Source organism: Hemitrygon akajei, chromosome 13, assembly GCF_048418815.1.
Source record: "Hemitrygon akajei chromosome 13, sHemAka1.3, whole genome shotgun sequence".
Taxonomy (NCBI): Eukaryota; Metazoa; Chordata; class Chondrichthyes; order Myliobatiformes; family Dasyatidae; genus Hemitrygon; species Hemitrygon akajei.
In genome coordinates this window covers 39,568,425-39,589,649 of record NC_133136.1, presented here as the reverse complement: position 1 = coordinate 39,589,649, position 21,225 = coordinate 39,568,425, and the positions used below count along the sequence as shown (strand labels likewise).

The window sequence follows — 21,225 nt, the reverse complement described above, 5'->3', positions numbered from 1 at the left end:
AAATTGATCTTAATCAGATTCAATGTATTGTAGTCTTGTGCTAACACGTTGATTCGTTTAACATTGTTAATATCATGATTACTTTATCTCATGTTACAATACACGATTGTTAAATGTTAAACAACATATAGATTGTAAATCCCAAGTTAAGGATTTTTGGTGCTCTGGTTAAACTGTCGGAACTCCTGCAGCCCAATCGGAATCAGCGGGCAGACCAACCCGGCTGAGAGTGACAATTCAGCGCGTTGCCGTGCAACAGGTGGGCGCGTGCAGTGGATATTGGAGTATATTGCCAAACTGAATTGAAGGGAAGGGGGATGGGTGAGGAATTAGCATTGAGCGGTCATTTGACCGGGAAAACTGGAACCCTGCTGGAGTTGGGTAATGTTGGTGGGGGAAGAAAATCTGCCAACGTTTCAATTAGCTGGACCAATAACGCGAGGCTGAGCTGGCGAGAAGCGCATGTGAGATTCAAAATGAAACCTGCGCTCTACAACTTCTCAGCACAACGCTGATGGTTGCAAACGCTATGAGCGAAGGGCTTTCTCTGCAGCCAGTGCGGAGTCAGTTCAGCCCGACTAAAGGAAAGCGCCAGGCCGGGGTGAATGACGATGTTACACCTGAAGAGAGGGCTGAGACATTCCCTGACTCTGCAAGAGCCCCGATTAAACGACCCAAATATCCAAGGTACAGGAAGCAGTGTACCGTTTCCAGTGGATGTGATAGTGGCATTTGTACTGACGAGTCACCTTGTTCGAGCCCTTCTGATACAGCGAGCGGTAGCCCCACAATTCGAAGTAACTGCTCCTTTGATGGGCTAGCCACTCAGCTTGATTGGCAGATTTTCAGAGAACATGGGAAGGATTATTACAAGTTTAAACGAGAATCCGAGAAGAAATTCCATCCCCGGAACTGTTTGGCTCGGCAGCCTCAGGTAAGACTGCAATCTATGGAAATGTAATGCATTAAAACCCTAAAAATAAATTATTTTACATATAAGATTTGATTGTTTAATATAACAACTATGAAACTAGCATTTGAAAACTTTAATAGTTGGTCTGCTTGCGCAGAAATGGAAGCCTACTTTCACACGTGGCCAACGTCTAGAAACGTTACAGAGCGGTTAGATATGCAATGCCTGATAATCCCAATATATTGAATCAGATCGCTTAGCCACTTATAGTGGCCCATCATCTCGGTGTAGGTCTATTATTGTCACGTGTACCGAGATACAGTGTTTGCATGTTATCCCGACAGATCGTGCCATATATAATTACATCGAGCTAGTAAAAGAAAACAGAATGCAGAATAGGACATTGCAGTTACAGATAAAGTGTAAGCACATCGACGAGAAAGCTTGATTAAGAGTTCAACTTTAGCATATGGGAGGTCCGTTCAAGCGTCTGACGATAATGGGATAGAAGCTGTCCTTTAATCTGGTGGTTCATGCTGTCAAACTTCGACTGCCCGACCAGAGAAGAAAAAACCTGGAGTGGGACGTGTCCTTGGTTATGTCAGCTGCTTTCCAGAATCGCCTCTGGACATCACCTTACCGCGCTGTACTTTAAACTCTTCAGAATCAGAATCGGGACGTGAAATTTGTTAACGTAGCAGCAGTTCAATGCAGTACATAACCTAGCGGACAGAAAAAAATAAATAACATAAAACATGATAAGCAAGTAAATCAAAATAGATTATTTTTTAAATGATCAAAAACAGAAATACTGTACATTTTTTAAAAATGTGAGTTAGTGTCCAAGGGTCCATTTGGGAATCGGATGGCAGAGGGGAAGAAGCTGTTCCTGAATCACTGAGTGTGTGCCTTCAGGCTCCTGTACCTCCTCCCTGATGGTAACAGTGAGAGAAGTGCAGACATAGCTCAAGTATGATAGGACAGACTCGGAGTTCACACTCGGAGCGCTGGGCAGCTTCCGCAATGGGAAGAGAAACAGAAAAATGACATTATGCTTTGCCGAGTATGTTATGATTTAATCTTTCCTGACAGGTAACTGCAGATGACCGGTGTAAACTCGTTAGCTGGCTGATTCCAGTTCACAGATACTTTAACTTTTCTTTTGAATCGCTGTGCCTCGCTGTAAACATAATGGACCGTTTCCTTCAAACAACACCCGTGGCTTCAGATTGTTTCCAACTCGTTGGAGTAACCTCGCTGCTTCTTGCGTGTAAACAAGTGAGTAAGAAAGCACTGAATGGGCAATAAACCCAACCACTTCCCCTGCAACACATTCTCACGTACAGTATAAAACACGCTGCGACGGAGCGGAGACTGTAGCGGGTTACAGGAACAAAAAAAAAGGCGCATTGCTTTCCGAGGTGCTTTGGCTAATTTGAATATTGGTTGTAACTATATTAATGTTGAACTATGTGAGTGATGTTACTAGACTGAAGGTATAGTTTAGTATTCCCACAAAACAAGAGGCCATCCAATAGGATCGGCACTGATTCGACATGCCAATGATTTCTTTTTTGCAGCCGTTTCTCGTTAACCTTGATTCTTATCACCGACTGTAAATAGTCTTCCTCGGCCTTAAATGTACCCAAAAAAATTCGCGCATTGGTCTCTGTAGCAGACTTTCCAAGGACTCAAAGAAAAGCAATTCTTCCTCTACTTAGTCTTAAGTGGACATAGATCTGAACCCTATTAGATGTTGTATATGGTAGTCCCCAATCACAATGACATTCCCTCACCTATACTGAAGACACTGACTCATACCAGTTAATGGTATGGTTCAAGACTGATTCGGCATTGATATGCAAATCTATACAATCAGCAGTTCACTGGGTCATGTGGGGGGAGGGGAGAGAACAAGAAGCCCCCCCCCCCCCCGCCGGAAGAGGTGTGGCCCTATTGAACGGAATTTTCATTGCAGCAAAAAGTGGAAGAATCTCGCAGTTCGGGTAACATCCGAGGAAAGAAGTGGACAGTGGACGATTTGAGTCGAGACCCTTTATAGACTGAAAGATGGGGGGAAGGGGTGGAATAGCAATGGATCCTGATGAGGTGACATGATTGGCAGATGGAGGAAGGAGTGAAGGGTGGAAACAGGGAGGTGATAGGTGGAGGCAACAAAGGACTAGTGTCTCCACTTTATTGGATTCCAATCAGGAGTGGAACTTTAGGGTTTTATTGTCTAATGCAAAACACGAGCATTGCCAAGAGGTGGGATCAGCTACCTAATTGCAGGTAAACAATCCGAACAGGACGTAATCAGCTTTCGGTAGCGCCAAGACAAGTAATCCACCCTTGGAGCGAGCTATCAATTGTGAGGTGTTAGACGTTTTTCACTTCTCAAGAACAAGTGCCGATTTAAAAAGGATCTCAGATAGCTGTAATTAGAAACTGATGTCAAAATGTGTTTCATATTTACCATAATTCACTACGAGCGTTGAAAATTGACCATTTACTTTTTAATTCCGTGTAAGTTATTCAATAATCCTGCTTTCTCAGCAACAAGCTGTACTTGGCCGGATTGGAGATGGAAGTATCTGTTCGGCGTAACTTTGATGCATGCACACGGTCACCATAAGGATGTTGCACCGCCAGTTACTTCATAAGTGGAATCAGTGTTGCTTAATAAACAAATAGAGGAGCTGGTTGGAGAAAGGAAGTATATAAATAATAAGATCAATTTACTGTAAGTAAAATCCCTGTAGGTGATATTGATTGGGGAAATAATTATCAACGCGTGAGATGACCTTGCAAATCAAAACTGCCGGCGCTGGGAGTCCTAATCATGGGTAAATATCTCTGGTCTGTTTCAATGTAAAGCCATAGTTTAGTTCAACTTGATCCCATTGGGCAAAAAAAGATAAACTTTGATCGCATGTATTATGAGACTTGGAACGCTCTGCTACAGAAGCATATGGAAACAGTATTTGGGTATATTTAAGGCTGAGGAAGACAGATTTTCAGTCGGCGATAGAATCAAGGCTATGGGGAAAGGGTAGCAAAAAAGAACTAATGGAATTTCGGACCAAGACTCCGGACTAAGCTCCTACGTGAATAAAATTCACCGGAATCCATAACATTCTGACTCAGATAACAAAATAATACTGCCAACTGGAGCTAACGGACACTCGTAGTGAACGGTCAGTCCACATCTCGTCACTTACATCTATGTGTTCCCTTCCCACAGGTTGAAGTTTACCCCCCTAAGATCAAGCAGCTGCTGTCTCTGTGCTGTGATGCTTTTTCTCGGGAGCAGCTGTGTAACTTGGAGTGCATCATCTTGCTCAGACTCAACTTCGAGCTGACCGCACCTAGCGTGGACTTCTTCTTGGAGTATTTCACAAATAAAACCCTGCAGCGTCAACAGCTAGACAGCAGGGTTGCCAGGACTGCCAGGCTGGCCAGGCGCCTCGTCGAGATCAGTTTGGCCGATTACTCCTTCAACGGGTATCCGCCCTCCCTGCTGGCCCTCTCTGCCTTCAGCCTGGCCGATCGGATGTTACATCCCGGCGAAGTGATCGACCTGGAGTTCAGCGATTACCCGCCCAGCGTGCTGGAAGACTGTGTGGAGTCACTGGAGTTACTGGTGGCTTTGAACAAGGAGTCACTGGCATGCTTGCAGAATCCTGAACCGACAAATAATCGATTCAACACTGAATTATGAAGTGCTATCACTCTTGTTTTCTCAAGAGAATCACATCTTGTTTGTTGAATGAAATTACATCGAATTAAAACATGTATGACACAAAACCTTGAATTGTGTGTACTAGTTTACATTTGTGAAGGATAGTTCTCACAAACTTCTGCAAGGTGAAACTGTTTACTACTTGTAGAATGGGATAATACCGGCGTGTACGGACAATCGGAGATGACTGTAACCTGTAAACTTGATTACAATAACCTGGAGCTATTGAAACCACATTCATTTAATGCACTGATATTTGCTGTAGAATGGTGCAATTGTAACCTGTAAATACTATACCATTGTATTGTATGTTTTAAAAGACTGGATTTGCGAAATACTGTGGAGTCACGTGACTAGCCATTAAATTATTTTCGTTAGGTTAATAGTTTAGAATTATTGTGTTCCTAATAGATGTTCATGTTTATAGCTCTGGGCGGTTCTCATTTGTGCTCGCAACAACAAATGATTCAGTAATGAATAAAGCGCTAGTTCCAACCCTTCTAACAATTGCATTCTTAGTGTTGCGTGGGTGTAAGAGTGAACACAACATCATTATTCCCCGCCGGCTTTCACTACCTCCCACTTTCTCCTGGAGGCATTAATTCCTGCTACAGCTTCCTGGTGCCTTTCAGCTGTGAGTCAGCGAGATGACTGGAGGAGAGTTTCACTGAGCAAACATAAAACCAAAAGAGATGTGCGGATGCCGGAACTCTAGAGCAACACACGCAAAATGCTGTAAAGAACTCAGCAAGTCGGGCAGCATCCATGGAGGGGAGCCATTTCATCAGACTTGAAAAAGGAAGGGGGCAGAAGGCGGGGGAGGGAAGGAGTATAAGTAGGTGTGAGGAAGAAAGTGAGTGGATTGGGGAGGGGGGGGGGGGTGAAAACGGTTAAAAGGACTCTAAGAGGTGAGGATAGTGGACCATGGGAGAAAAGAAAGGCGGAGGGGCGCCAGAGGGAGGTGCTGGGCAGCTAAGAAGAAGGTGTGAAAGCTAACTAGAAAAAGAGAAGAGAGCAAGAAGAAAATACCAGCTCTAAAGCAAAAAACATGTTGTCAGGTTTGAACATACTAATCAATGATCGGGAAAAACTTAATTTCGTCCCAAGACCATTATGTTGTCATTTAGCGTAGTTATCACAAATCTATGAGGCATTACCGAAAAATGCAAGAGTAGCCAGATGATATGGTTGTTGAGAAATATTCCCCTCTGGTCTTCAAAATAAGACACGGAATAATTTAGGTTGAATTAAGGGCGCAGGAGAGTGGCAGAGCGTGGCACCTTTCGCACACAGTGACAAACTGGTTTGGAAGACCGAGTCCATTTCTGACCGCCACACATGGGGAAAATACAAGGCCTTTAGAAAAAGGGTAGAAGAGATATAATGATTCTAAAGATGAGGATCTTCACCGAGTATACTGTTGAACCCGGGGCTGTACGTTTTAGAATGATGGAAGTGATTACATTTTTAAAAAAATCTTTTAATTAATTTTAAACAAACATAAATGAAACATGAATACAGAGTTTGAGAGTACATAATTAATAGGTTAAGTATACATTCAAATAGATGATAATCCATATATATATATAATATCCTCCCAAACTCATGGTAATTACGATAAAAGGAGAAACTAAAAAATATCCTCCCCCAAAAAAGAAAAAAAACTAACCAACATGGGCCATTGCATTTTGTCAAATATACACAGTAGCATCAATTACTCCCTATCTCCATCCAAATAATTAAGGATAATAAAAGTAAGGTTTAGGAAAAGTTGGTTTAGCTCATATGAAAATGTTGAATAAATTTCTTCAAATTTAACTGAAGGATCAAAAACAACACTTCTAATTTTTTCTAAGCTCAAACAAGAGATAGTTTGAGAAAGCCACTGAAATATAGTTGGAGGATTAATTTCTTTCCAGTTCAATAGGATAGATCTTCTAGCCATTAATGTAACAAATGCAATCATCCGTCGAGCTGAGGGGGATAAACAACTATTATCCACCATTGGTAAACCGAAAATTGCAGTAATAGGATGCGGTTGCAATTTGATATTCAGAACTGTTGAAATAGTACCGAAAATATCTTTCCAATAATTTTGCAAACAAGGGCAAGACCAAAACATGTGGGTCAATGAAGCGACTTCAGAATGACATCTGTCACAGGTTGAATTAACATGAGAATAAAATTGAGCAAGTTTATCCTTGGACATGTGAGCCCTATGTTCAACCTTAAATTGTATTAGGGCATGTTTAGCACAAATAGAGGAAGAATTGACTAATTGTAAAATTTTCTCCCACTGTTCAGCGGATATAAGACAATGAAGTTCTTTTTCCCATTCCTTCTTAATTTTTTCTGATACTTCTGGCTGTATTTTCATGATCATATTATAAATGGTGGCTACTAAACCCTTCTGGCAAGGATTCAGAGCTAAAAAAATTTCCGTAATGTCCATTGGACATAATTTCGGAAAAGACTCTAACATATTATTCAAGAAATTTCTAACTTGCAAATATCTAAAAAAATTGAGTTTTAGGTAAATTATATTTATTAGATAGCTGTTCAAAGGACATAAAACTATTATCTAAAAATAGATCACGAAAACATGTTATACCTTTTGTTTTCCATAATACAAAGGCTTGATCCATAAAAGAGGGCCGAAATTTTTTTTTATATGTAATAGGGCTTGATAAGATAAACTTATTCAAGCCAAAAAATTTACAAAATTAAAACCATATTCACAATGTATGTTTAACTATAGGATTAGATTACATTTATTAGAATCATAAAAGCATATTCAGAACAAATGGGAACAAACCAGACAAATATTTCACAACCAAATAAAAACAGAACGAATGTGTAAATAAATGAAGCAAAAGAGAGCTGTGCGGAGAATTTTGGTTTATGTTAGGAGTGAGTATGGCCCGGAACGGCTTGCCAGGGCCCAGCAGTGGAGGCAGATTCAATGGTAGCATTGAAAGGTACTGTGGGTAATGTATCTAACGAGGTGGTGAATATGTGGAATTCGTTACCACAGGCAGATGTGGAGACCAGGTTAGTGGTGGCATCCGTCAGTCTCAAGAGACCATGGATCTGCGCCTGGAGTTTCTAGGGCGCAGGCCTGGGCAGGGTTGTATGGGAGACCGGTAGTTGCCCAAGCTGCAGGCCTTCCCCTCTCCATGCCATCGATGTTGTCCAAGGGAAGGGCACTAGGACCCATGCAGCTTGGCACCAGTGACATCGCAGAGCAATTTGTTGTTAAGTGCCTTGCTCAAGGACACAAACACGCTGCCTCAGCTGAGGCTCGAACCAGTGACCTTCAGGTTACTAGTCTGATGCCTTGCCCACTAGGCCACGCGCCAACACAGAGACCGGGTTGTTGGGTGTATTTAAGGCAGTGATTGATAGGTTCTTGATTGGACATGGCATCCAAGGTTATGGGGAGAAGGCTGGGATCTGGGGTTGAGGAGAGAAAAAAGGATTAGGCATGATTGAATGGCAAAGCAGACTCTCTGGGTCAGATGGCCTAATTCTGCTCCTATATCTTATGGTCTAAAGGCAAAGCTTACCCGGCCACAAGGATAGATCAGGAAAGTGTGACGAGCAGGATTGGGTTAACCATTATGGTCTCTGAGCTTATAGGTTTCCTCCCAAGCTGTCTGCATTCTGTGTTCTCCCGTCCTTACTGCAGAAAATCCTGACTTCCCAGATTCTCATCCAGGCTAACCTCATTACCGTAGCTCTTCTGCAGGTATGCTGAGAGGGCTAACCTCGGGCAATCCTCTCGCCAACTCGGTAGAACGGCAAAAAGCAATCAGGAAAGGTTGATTTCCTTTATTGTAGGCAGCGGAAATAACTCTAAAAAAAAGTGTAATTTAATGATGGACAAACAGCAATGGAGTTAGTGCACAGAGCAAACAAAACCACTGGAGAAACTCGAAGATCAGGCATCATCTGTGGAGGGAAATGAGAGGCTTCACCTACTTCTTCAACAAAGTAGTTATTTTGGCTACAGATTCCAGAGTCCATAGCCTCTTGTGTCTGATTTAACCGGCTGACAGATGAGATTAGAGGGGCTGAATGGTGTTCCCGATCTTCTCATCTTTCTATTCCCACCCATAGAATCCATATGTACGTTAATTAAGTCAAGAGCAACAAGATTTTTAAAGTTAAAAGTAAATTTATTATCAAAGTACATATATGTCATCATAGACTACCCTGAGAGTCATTTTCTTGTGGGCATTCACAATAAATATGACTACTACTAATAACAATAATAATAATAGTAAGTACTTTATTGATCCTGAGTGGGAAATTCTTTTGCTGCAGTGGCAACATTTAAAAGCACACTTAGCAGTGTGCAGACTTAACTAATAATAAGGTACAGAATATTAATATACTCAATAATAATTTACCAATGTGCAATAATAATGGATGAAATAATAAAACAGAGACTATTGTACTATAATGCGTGTTCTCCTGTCGCACAGAGATGAACTATTGTATATGCTTATTGCATTTGGTAGGAAAGATTTTCTGTAACGATCCTTGTGAATCTGGTCTGGTCCAAAGGGTGCTCCTCTGGTCCAAAGGGTGCTCCTCTGGTCCAAAGGGTGCTCAGTAGGTCATGGAGAGGATGTGCCAGATTGTCTATAATGGATAACAGAAACACAATGAAAAACTTCACACAAAGACAGATAGACAATCAATGTGCCAAAGACAACTAATTGTCCAAATACACAGAGAAAGACAAACTACAGTAATGATAACAATAGATAAGTAAGTAATAAATAATACTGAGAACGGGAGTTGTAGAGTCTTTTAAAGTGAGTCCATAGGTTATGGAATCAGTTCGCTGTTGGGGTGAGTGCAGTTATTGGTCCAAGAATCTGATTGTTGAGGGATAATAAATGTTCCTGAACCTGGCGGTATGGTTCCTGAGGCCCCTGTACCTCCTTCCCGATGGCAGCAGCCAGAAGGGAGCATGGCCTGGATGGTGGGGATCTTTGGTGATGGGTGCTGCTTTGCTGCAACGGCGCTTCTTGTAGATGGGCTCTATGGTGCGGAGAGCGTTACCCCGATGGACTGGCTTGTATCTATTACCTTTTGTAGGCTTTACGGTTCAAGGGAATTTGTATTTCCATACCAGGCCACGATGCAACCAGTCGGCATACTCCCCACCGCGCATCTATAGAGGTTCGTCAGTTTTAGATGAAATGCCGAACCTTCCAAACTTCTAAAAAAGTAGAGGCGCTGCCATAGTTTCTTTCCAATGGCGCTTGCAATGGATTTGTAACTAACAACGCATTTCACATTTAATAGAAATAATAAATAGTTAAGTAACGGAGTGATTTCCACTAAATTTCACAATAACTTGTTCATTATAAAACAGAAAGTAATACCAACAAGATTACAAACGTTCTCCTAAATCTATTCATCTTTATCAATTTACTATTAAAATATAGTACGTGCGTATAAATAAATCCAAATAAAAATCACACGAGAGGCGTTAATAGAGTACATTTATCAATTTCTTTATTAGATAAAATTATGCTGGTTATGGTATTTTCCTGCTTAGCTAAACAAAAATAAATCTTAAAACATTCAATGTAAACAATATTTTACTTCTTTGTTTACGTAAACCACATCTTCAGAATTATTTAAGTATTTTATCAATTGCCTCTTACGCACACTGTATTGCAACGAAAAATCTATTTACGTCATATTTAAATATCATGATTCTTAATTATTTGCTAGGTAAGGTACATTTGTACAATTCATTGCCTTGGCAGTTTTAATAAGAGATGATGTTAAACAAGGAAATGGTGCACGCTGAAACATATTTTACTCACATGGCTGTCACGACGTGAAGCTGACAAAATTCCCTAATTGTCTTTTATCAATTTTATTGTCTCTCGAGGACGAAAACTGTCATGGAGTTAGGACTTCAACAGGAGATTGGACTTCATGTCGGACCTGGCCAAAAGCGACATTTCTGAACATTTCTACACTTTTGTAAAATTACTGTTGAAGTGGCGCCAATGAACTAGAAAAGGGCGCAGATTTTAAAAAAACGAACCGTCTCTGGAGATCGCGGAGCTTTAAAGTTAGCGCCCCGCTCGTGCACAGATTGCCTTGTCTTAAGGCGCCACCTCTGGCGCTCACCCTGGCTGTTTACAAGGGACATTAATCGCTCTTTCCTGCTATAATTACACATCTCCAGGGACGCTTTTCCCGTAGAGACGAAATAGAAAAGGTTTGATTGGATAATGCGTTAAATGTGCCCTTTCCCTCTATAAGACTGATGATACCTTTCCAACTGACAGTCATTTCATTTTCTGCCTTTAGGTTATTTAAACTATACTTCAGCAGCTTAGGTATAAACATCACGAAACATTCATACGTAATTGATCCAAAGTAGCAAAAATAGGTATATTATTATAACCCCAAAAGGCAGTGAAAATGCAAAATGGAAGAAAAGTCTTTGGAGAACTTTATCCGAACAGGATGGCAGAATTACCCATGCGTGCTTCTGGCAAACATCTTCCCAGAGTTGATAAGAAGGTATACCATCCTCGGCGATGGGGTTGTTAATGTCATTTTCTAGCAGTGGTTATTTTATAGAAGTTTGAAATATAATTTCCTTTTTGGATTATAGCAGAGTTGATCCGATGGATACAATTTAAACGCCATCTCCGCTTGTATTTACTATGGTGCCAAACTTGCCATTTTAATATGTGTGATGTGGAGGGACAATTGTTAGTGCGTTTATTGCTTCGTTAAATTCAGTATAGGTTTCTAGGTTTTGGTATTAATTTTACATTTTCCTTCTACCGATAGTTTTATCATGTCCTTATGTAAATAATATATGTACTTTAATGTTCAAAATTAGACTGATAAATACATTGTGTTGTGTTGTTTTCATGTGATGTGCAGAAAGATCGGCAGAACACCTGTGGCGCTACCTCACAGGTGACCCTGTATCCCGAGGCAGCGATGATGACTCCGGATCCAGGTGCGAACAGATGTTTCACTCGACATTTTTGACTATGCAGATACACACCATTTTCCTGTCATTTTTACTCAAAGACCAAACCCGTTGTGTATGTGTGTGTGTGTGTGTGTGTGTTGTTTTTTTTAGCATTCGTTACTATAGATGAAACAGTATGGCAAGATTTGGCAGAGTGCACATCTGCTTTACACGAGGAGCCGGCAAATGAACCCATCCGACAGGTGAGTGACGTCTTTGATGTTGCCTTTCCTGTTTACTGAGTCTAAGTGAAAGCCAGAGTATGGTGATGCCTGAGAATGAATGGTAATGCGGATGGTGAATGTACCGATGGCAATGTGAGAAGCAGATTCCTCTGCCGGAGGAATTCAGTAGGTGGAGCAGCATCTGTGAGAGGAAAGGAATTGTAAACCTTTCCAGTGGAAACGCTACCTTTCCTCCTGCGGGTGCTGTTTGTCCTGTTGATACCGTCTTGCAGATTGTTTGTTGCTCCAGGTTCCAGCATATGCGGTCTCTTCTATCTCCAGTGAGAGATTGGAGAGAGAGTGCATGTGCCAGATTATTTGTATGAATGGGAAAGTAAAGGGTTGGTACAGAGTGTGCCTGTAAATGTGACTGACCAGAACATCAGAGATTGATGTTGTTTGTATATGTAGGTGAAAAAGACTTGAGGATGTAAGAAAGTGCAATAAATTATCCATGGCCTCTTCTGAGGCCACTCTCAGGGTGTCTGGGTAGTCTTCAAACTGATGGCGTGAATGTCGTCTGTTTCCAATATACACCTCATCTTCACTTCCCTGTTCCTCTATTCCCACTCTGACTTTTTACCTCTTCTCACCTGCCTATCACTTCCCCCTGGGTCCCCTCCTCTTTCCCTTTCTCCTGTGGTCCACTCTCTTTTCCTATGAGATTTCTTTTTTCCAGCCCTTTCCCACTCACTTGGTTTCACCTGTCACCTTCTAGCTATCCCCCTTCCCCTCCACCACCTTTTTATTCTGGCATCTTCCCCCTTCCTTCTCAGTCCTGAAGGAAGGCCTCAGCTTGAAACATCGATTGTTTATTAATTCCCACAGATGCTGCCTGACCTGCTGAGTTCCTCCAGCTTTTTGTGTGTGTTTCCTTGGATTTCCAGCATCTGCAGACTTTCTCATTTTATAATAAATAGAAGAACATACATCAGTGGGTTTATATAGGAGTACGTGATTGTAAATCTGAATGGGTCTTTATTTGTATCAAGAGTGAGAACACATTAGTAGCTGAATACTGTATAAATAAGAATATGCAATCATAAATAGTTGAACAGGAATAAAGGACTGAAACTATCAATAACTATGTGAATTATTTCATGTGTGAATGTATGGTTAGAAGTGGTTTTACAGATGGAGAAATGCCCTCCTTCTGTTTGTGTTTAAGTGGCAGTTGCACTTAGTAAATTGTCTTCTGTATGCAGGAGAGTATGAATCAGAAATGTGTGTGTGTGTGTGTGTGTGTGTATGTGTGTGTGTGTGTGTGTGTGTGTGTGTGTGTGTGTGTGTGTGTGTGTGTGTGTGTGTGTGTGTGTGTGTGTGTGTGTGTGTGTGTGTGTGTGTGTGTGAGAGAGAGAGAGAGAGAGAGAGAGAGAGCAAGATTGTAATGTGAATTTACCATGTGCCTGCAGGAATAAGTAGTTAAATCTCTTCTTGCATGATTGTCATATAAATTGCTTTAATATTTAAGTAGGGTGTATTTTCTGTGAGGTTGTCAGTGATTTATTCTATATTTTTGACTTTATTATATGTGAAATACTAAGACACTTCGTGTTTGTGTGTCTATATGAGTGAGAAACTAGGAATTTTGTATTCTGTATCTGTGAGTGGCTTATTCTAGGTATGCATACAATTATGAGCACGTAGAGGTATGTATAAGTATGCAGAAGCATTTGGAAACTCAGTTGTTTTCTTTAATTTGGTGGCATGTATCATATTGAATACATATTCTGAGATAACACATTTCTAAACATTATTTAATTAACATGTTAGATTTGGAAAGAATATTTAATTATATGTATTTAAACTATAGTCCCTTGGATTTCACAACAATGATCAAAATCAAGTTTTGCCATCTGGTTACAGTGGTGCCAGAAAGTTTGTGAACCTTGTAGAATTTTCTCTATTCCTGCATGAAATGTGATCAAATCTTTATGTAAGTCCTAAAAGTAGATAAGGAGATCCCAATTAAATATATAGCACAAAAACCATTGTTCATTTATTTATTGAGAAAAATGATCCAATATTACACGTATTTGTTGGAAAAAGTGTGCAAACCTCTGGGGTAATGCTATTTGGAATCAGTTGTTCCAATCAATGAGATGAGATTGGAGGTGCGGGTTGTGGAGGTGCCCTGCCTTAAAAAGAATACACACAAAGTCAGGTTACTGACAGAGCCTGCTCTTCTCAAGAAAGATGTTTATGTTCACCATGCCTCGATCAAAACAACTTTCAGAGGACCTTAGAAGAAAAATTGTAGATGCATAAAGCTGGAAAAGGCTATAAAAGCATTTCTAAAGACTTGAGTGTTCATCAGTTCACAGTAAGAGAAATTGTATGCAAGTGAAAGAAACACAGTACTGTTGCTACTTCCCCTAGGAGTGGGTATCCTGTAAAGATAACATGAAGAGTACAACATGCAATGCTGAAGGAAGTGAAAAAGAACCTGAGGGTAAGAGCAAAAGACCTGCAGAAATCTCCAGAACTTGCTAAAGTCTCTGTTCATGTGTCCACTATAAGAAAAACATTGTAAAAGAAAAGTGTTCATGGAAGGATACGGCAGAGAAAACAACTGCTCTCCAAAACAAAAACATTGCTGCATGTCTCACGTTTGCAAAATACCACCCGGATGTTCAACAGTACTTTTGGGACAATGTTCTGTGGACCGATGAGACTTTTTGGCAGAAATGCACATTTCTATGTTTGGAGGAAAGATGGCACTACACACCAACACCAAAACCTCATCCCAACTGTGAGGCATGGTGGAAGGAGCATCATGGCTTGGGGCTGCTTTGCTGCCTCAGGGCCAGGGCAGCTTGCAATTGTTGAGGGAACAATGAATTCAGAATTGTATCAAGACATTTTACAGGAGAATGTCAGGGTAGAAGTCAGTCACCTGAAGCTTAATAGAAGTTGAATAATGCAACAAGACAATGATCCAAAAGACAAGAGTAAATCAACAACAGGTTGGTTTAAAATGAAGAACATATGTGTGTTTTTGAATGGCCAAGTCAGAGTCCAGACCTCAAAGCTATAGAAATATTGTGGAAGGATCTGAAGTGAGCATTTCATACAAGGAAGCCCACCAACATCCCGGAGTTGAAGCAGTTTTGTAAAGGCGGGGGGTGGGATGACCTGAAATTCCTCCAAGCAGAGCTTAGAACTGATCAACAGTTACTGGAAACGTTTGGTTGAAGTTATTGCTGTACAAGAGGGTCACACCAATTATTGAAAGCAAAGATTCACATACTTTTTCCTACAAATACATGTAATTTTGGATCACTTTTCTCAATAAATAAATGAAGAAGTGTAATTGTATGCGCTATTTATTTAAATGGGTTCTATTTATCTAGCTTTAGGACTTGCATGAAGGTCTGATCTCATTTTAGGTCATATGTATGGAGAAATAAGAAAAACTCTACAGGGTTCACAAACTTTCTAGCACCACTATATGTCCTATAAATGTAATTTATTATGACCCACAGTGGTTATATTTTTCAGGTGGAACGCTATGACAAAGAGATCTGTCTAATAATAAAGGACATTCATATACTTAACTAAATCTTAGCTGAGCATAACTATATTGCAGTGGATATTTTAATATTTATCTTCAACTAATATTGCATCTAGCTCAACAATAATATGTAAATCTACAATGCCAACAGAGCCAAGGACACACAAGTAATTGAGCACTCATTTACATGTAGTATCAAATATATTTAAGGTTATAATTTAAGCATATTAGAAATCAAAAACACAGACTGTTCTTTGTTTACTTTTATTCAATAATTCTCAGCAAAATCATCTAAAAGTGCTTAAGGCACAATACCTTTTGAGGAGACTAAGAATTCACTCAGTTCCCAGTCAAACTAAAAGCTGTGAAGACCATTTATGACAGCTTTGACCCTGCATCCCAGCATTGGGCTTACCAGTGCTTTTTAAAAAAAAATGAGGAACCCGAAGATCTGAAATAAAAACTGAAAATGATGGTGAGGAAGCATCGGTGGGCGGTAAAGCAGGGTTGATGTTTCAGGCTGAAGACTCTACTCTGAGCTTTCCAGGAGAACTTTGAGAGGTAATGAGTTGACTTTGCCATAATAGGTGTAAGCGGTTGTACTAAGATGTGATGAGTAGCATGCTTGTGGCTGTATCATGCCAACTTCTGCTGCATTGGTCTATTCAGATAATCTGGCATAGTATTGAAGGAAGGGGAGGGTAGGTGGAAACCTGTACATCAAAATTCACTGCTGAGCATTTTTTCAAAGGTAGTTTGCCTTATGCTACGATTACTTTGGGCCTTTCGTCTGGTTGCTGCTGTTCAGCAACTGTGGTGAGTTATTGGCAGGTAATGTCAAAGAATTCCATTATGGGCTTCCATTCTGTTTCTCACCTGTTCTCTTTATAAACTCCAGGCAGGGGTAGCTTTGTGGTAAAGGTAGCAAAACTGTAGAAAGGTTGGGGATATTTTGTCAATAAACATCTGTGGAGAGAGAAACCATGTCAACATGGAAATCTGTGAAATTGATTGCCACAACCAGCTGTAAAGGCCAAGATTTTGGGTATATTTAAAGCGGACATTGATAGGCTGTTGATTAGTAACAGTGTTAAAAGTTACGGAGGGAAGGCAGGAGAATGGGATTAATAAGGATAATAAATCAGCCTTGATTAAATGGTGGAGCAGACTTGATGGGCCGAATAGCCTAATTCTGTTCTTATTTCATATGGCCTCATGTTGGAATATTGCTCCTCTCACAGGTGTAGCACACCTGTTTTAACACAGGGAAACCTTCTTTCCCATTAGTAGTTGGAAGAAAGGTTTCTACTTTGCTTGTGAAATGTTATTGTTAATATGGTATAAACTGTATAAAATGCTGTAGCTTGAATCTGTGGAGGTATTCTGTTTATCATGAGGATATCCATTTGGAGCACAGTGAACAATAAAAATAGGAATATTATTTGACAAAAGAATATGATTTTTTTTGGCCACTGCATGCAAAGATATTTCCATTGTTTTAAACTTTGATATCTCAGAAACCACTAATTGAGAAAAAAAAAGCCAGTGTGATCATTATGATGTAATAGGTACAATTTTCATCACAACAATTCTCATTTTTTCAGTTGTTTCATTATGTGTGTCAATTTTGTGGGTGCTGTTGCTTTCTGTGACTCGTGGTGCATTGGATGGCAACCTCTGCCATTTCTTTAGCACTTGTTTTTTTTCTATGAGGCTGAGTTGCTAGCTCAATGCACAACCCAGCAAAGATGGAAAGCGTGCAAGAAGCAGGCCGGATTCGACCTGGGCTCACTCGCCTCGAGGTCTGGTGCGGATGCCACTACACCACCGGCTGACTTTCTGTCAGTTTATTGCCAATTTATTAACTACCAATACTAAAATTATGCAACAGCATTCATAAGGAGAAGATTAACACTTGTATATTAATCTGCGGTGCAGTTCTACCATGCTCCGGCTGTATTTCAGATGCTTAGCATTTGAGATGCTCTCACTTCAGATGATTAGTTTTTAAAACTTTTATTATTAGGAACAAAACTAGTGAGGAAACCTATTTAAGATAAACAAAGCTACAGACACAATGAAAGAAGCCCTGAACACAACTGGAGATGGAGAACCTCCATTGCTGCCCTAAACGCCAGTGGCATAACATGCAGTAAGTAATTAAGTACTTGTGCTTGCCAAAGGAAGGTTTTTAATTTGACATGTTCTTTCATCACTGCTGCACTGAGGACTATCCCACTGTGCCTTCAGCTTGATGCAGCAACAAGAAGAGAGCATGTCTCAGATGGAGATGGTTCTTAGTGATGGGACACTGCCTTTTCACTCTGGTTTTCTCCCACATTCTAAAGATGTACAAACTATTGTACATTAGTGTAATTGGGCGACGTGGGATCATTGAGCCAGAAGGGCCTGTTAACGTGCTGAGTCTCTCAATGGTCAACACCATTGGATCATTGTGGAATCTGGCCTCAATGGTCCTTACATAATGTCAAGGCTTATTACTATCAGTTGTGCTCTTATGACTTGGACAAAAATATAGATGGAATGATAAGTAAGTTTGGGGATGACACAAAAAATGGCGGAATGATAGATAATGAAGAAGATTTTCAAATGCTACAACAGAACATATATCTGCCATTGATATGGACAAGTGTGAGGTGATACATTTTAGGAGGTCAAATATATGGTGAAAATATGTAGTAAGTGGTAGGCCCCTTTAGGAGTACTGATATGTAGAGGGATCCTGAGTTTGAGATCCATGGATTTCTGATAGTGGAAACACAAAGATATCAGGTGGTAAAGAAGGAGTAGGGCATGCTTGTTGTCATCAGTTGTGGCATTGAGTATAAGAGTTAGTGATCATGGTGCAGCCATATAAAACTTTGGTTAGGCAGGATTTCAAGTATTGTGTGCAGTTCTGGGCACCACATTACAGGAATTATGTAGAATCTTTGGAGAGGGCGCTAAGGAAGTTCTCCAGGAATGCTGCCTGGATTGGAGAGTATTAGCAGAGAATGGACCAATTTGAATTGTTTTCTTAAACACTGGAGGCTGAGGGGAGACGTGATAGAGTTTATGAAATTTTGAGAAGCATAGATAGGGTAGGTAGCTAGTCTTTTTAACAGAGGGTGTGTATTTAAGCTGAGAGGGGGAAAGTTTAAAGGAGATGTCCAAGGCAAGTTTTTTCTATACAAAGGGTAGTTGGTGCTTGGATCATGTTGCCAGGGGTGATGGTGGAAACAGATATGATAGTGGCATTTACTCAGTCACATGGGCATGCAGGGAATGGAGGGGTGTAGGTCGTGTGCAGGAAGATAGGTTTAGTTTAGTTTGGCATCATGTTTGTCACAGACATCATGTGTCGAAGGACCTGTTCCTATGTTCCTATGTGCTATGTTTGTGATGCACTATTGCAGTCTGTCTCAAATCATATATCAGTGCTAAACAAGGTTTGAAATATATGTTTTTTATGGCTGGATGGTTCAATGTCAGACCACATGGGTCATTTCATAAGCTGACTGAAGCTGATTGCTCCCGTTAATGCTGATAATACAGACACTCTTATCTTTACCCCTGTATGGGATATCACGGGAATATACTTATTACTTATCACAGGAATCAATCATGGATCAACAGGAAGGGGAAAAATAACTTGAGTTCATAGAAGGGATCATCAGCTGCAGTGTAGGACACAATGTGACTGTATGGAGAAGGTAAAGTGTATTGGATCCATCAAAGGCAGTGGACAGAAAATAGGAACTGCATTTTATAAAATTAAAAGTAAAAATATTAACCCCAGTCTTGATCGGAAGTGAACTGGCGAACTTGTATCAGTCCCACCACAACATTGCTTCTCACTTTTTTCTCAACAGAGTACATTGAACACATACAGAGAAAATTTACAAGGATGTGGCTGAGACATGAGGATCTGAGTAACAGGGACAAGTTGAACGGATTAGGACTTAAGGCCATAAGACATAGGAGCAGAATTAGGTCATTGAGCATGTCGAGTCTGCTCCCCCATTCCATCATGGCTGACCCCAGATCCCACTCGACCCCATACACTTGCCTTCTCTCCATATCCCTTGATGTCCTGACCCATCAGGTGAACATCAACTTCTGCTTTAAGTATACGCACAGACTTGACCTCCACCACAGACTGTGGCAGAGCATTCCACAGACTTGCTGCTCACTGGTGAAAAAAAATCCTCCTAACCTCTGTTCTAAAGGGGCACCCCTCAATTTTGACGATATACCCTCTCATTCTGGATACCCCCAGCACAGGAAACATCCTCTCTAATCCACCTTATCTAGTCCTTTCAACTTTCAGTAGGTTTCAATGAGATCCCCTAACATTCTTCTAAATTCCACTGAATACAGGCCCAAAGCTGCGAAACTCTCCTCATATATTAACCCCTTCATTCCTGGAATCATCCTCATGAACCCCCATTGGACTCTGTCCAATTATAACACATCCTTTCTGAAATACTTTACTTTGTGCTGTTGTATGTTGTCAATACTGTTGACAATACTCCAAGTGCAGCCTGACTACTGTTTTATAAAGCCTCAGTATTATCTCCTTGTTTTTATATTCTATTCCCCTTGAAATAAATGCCAGCATTGCATGTGCCTTCTTTACAACAGACTCAACCTGTAAATTAACCTTCTGGGAGTCTTTCACAAAGACTCCTAAGTCCCTATGCGCCTTCGATACTTGAATTTTCTCCCCATTTTGAAAATAATCTGCATTATTGATCCTTTTACCAAAAAGCATTATCATACATTTCCCAACACTGTAGTCTATTTGTCACTCTTTTGTCAATTCTTCCAATTAGTATCAGTCCTGCTACAATCACATTGCTTCCTCAGCACTACCTACCCTCCACCTATCTGTGTATCATCCACAAACTTTGCCACAAAGCCATCAATGCCATTGCCTAAATCACTGACAAACAATGTGAAAAGCAGCGGTCCCAGTACTGACCCCTCAGGAACACTACTATTCACTGGCAGCCAACCAGAAAAGGCCCCCTTTATTTCCCACTCACTGTTTCCTGCCTGTCAGCCATTCCTCTATCCATGCCAGTATCTTTCCTGTAGCAGCATAGGATTTTATCTTGTTAAGCAGCCTATGTGTGGCACCTTATCAAATGCTTTCTGAAAATTTAAGTAAATGACATCCACTGCCTCTCCTTTATCCACCCCACTTGCAATTTCCTCGATGGACTAATAAATTTGTCAGGCAAGATTTCCCTGTACAGAAACCATACTGACTTTGGCTTATTTTATCATTGGTCTCCAAGTACTCCTAAAACTCATCCTTAGTAATAGACTCCAACACTTTCCCAACCACTGAGTTTAGGCTCACTGGCCTATAATTTCCTTCCGTTTACCTTTCTCGCTTCTTACAGAGTGGAGTGACATGTGCAATCTTCCAGTCCTCTGTGACTATGCAAGAATCAAGTGACTCTTGAACGATCCTGACCAATGCACCCGTTATCTCTTCAGCGACCGCTCTCAGGACTCTGGGATGTAGTCCATTTGGTCCAGGTCACCTGCGGTGTTTGTCGCTTTGTCTTGTGGCTGCGGTACAGTCTGCGGAGCCGCTTCCTTCAGCTCGCGAGCACTAGAGGTTGGACCGCAGTCTTTATTCCTCGGACTGCAAGAGAATGAGGGGAGATTTGACAGAAGCCTACAAAATTCAGAGGCGTATAGACAGGGTTAACGCAAGCATGTTCCCCCCCCCCCCCCCACTGAAGTTGTGTGAGATTAGCAGTAGGTTAAGGGTGAAAGCTGAAGTGTTAA

General features: G+C 40.8%; 1 protein-coding gene across 1 annotated transcript; it reads left to right on the top strand.

The window, feature by feature from the left end:
* The first annotated feature begins 404 nt into the window (after positions 1–404).
* Positions 405–5,118, top strand: LOC140737486 (cyclin-O). The gene is made up of 3 exons (XM_073063945.1): positions 405–934; positions 2,006–2,191; positions 4,158–5,118. Exons 1-3 carry the CDS (start codon positions 515–517, stop codon positions 4,632–4,634), a joined length of 1,083 nt encoding a protein of 360 aa, XP_072920046.1. The 5' UTR covers positions 405–514; the 3' UTR covers positions 4,635–5,118.
* Positions 5,119–21,225: the final 16,107 nt, after the last annotated feature.

What these genes read in the sequence shown, in the direction of transcription:
- LOC140737486 (XM_073063945.1), top strand. Translation starts at nt 515, where the DNA reads ATGGTTGCAAACGCTATGAGCGAAGGGCTTTCTCTGCAGCCAGTGCGG. An exon ending in GTTTGGCTCGGCAGCCTCAG is followed by an intron (nt 935 to 2,005) that starts GTAAGACTGCAA and finishes CTTTCCTGACAG; the next exon opens with GTAACTGCAGATGACCGGTG. An exon ending in TGCTTCTTGCGTGTAAACAA is followed by an intron (nt 2,192 to 4,157) that starts GTGAGTAAGAAA and finishes CCCTTCCCACAG; the next exon opens with GTTGAAGTTTACCCCCCTAA.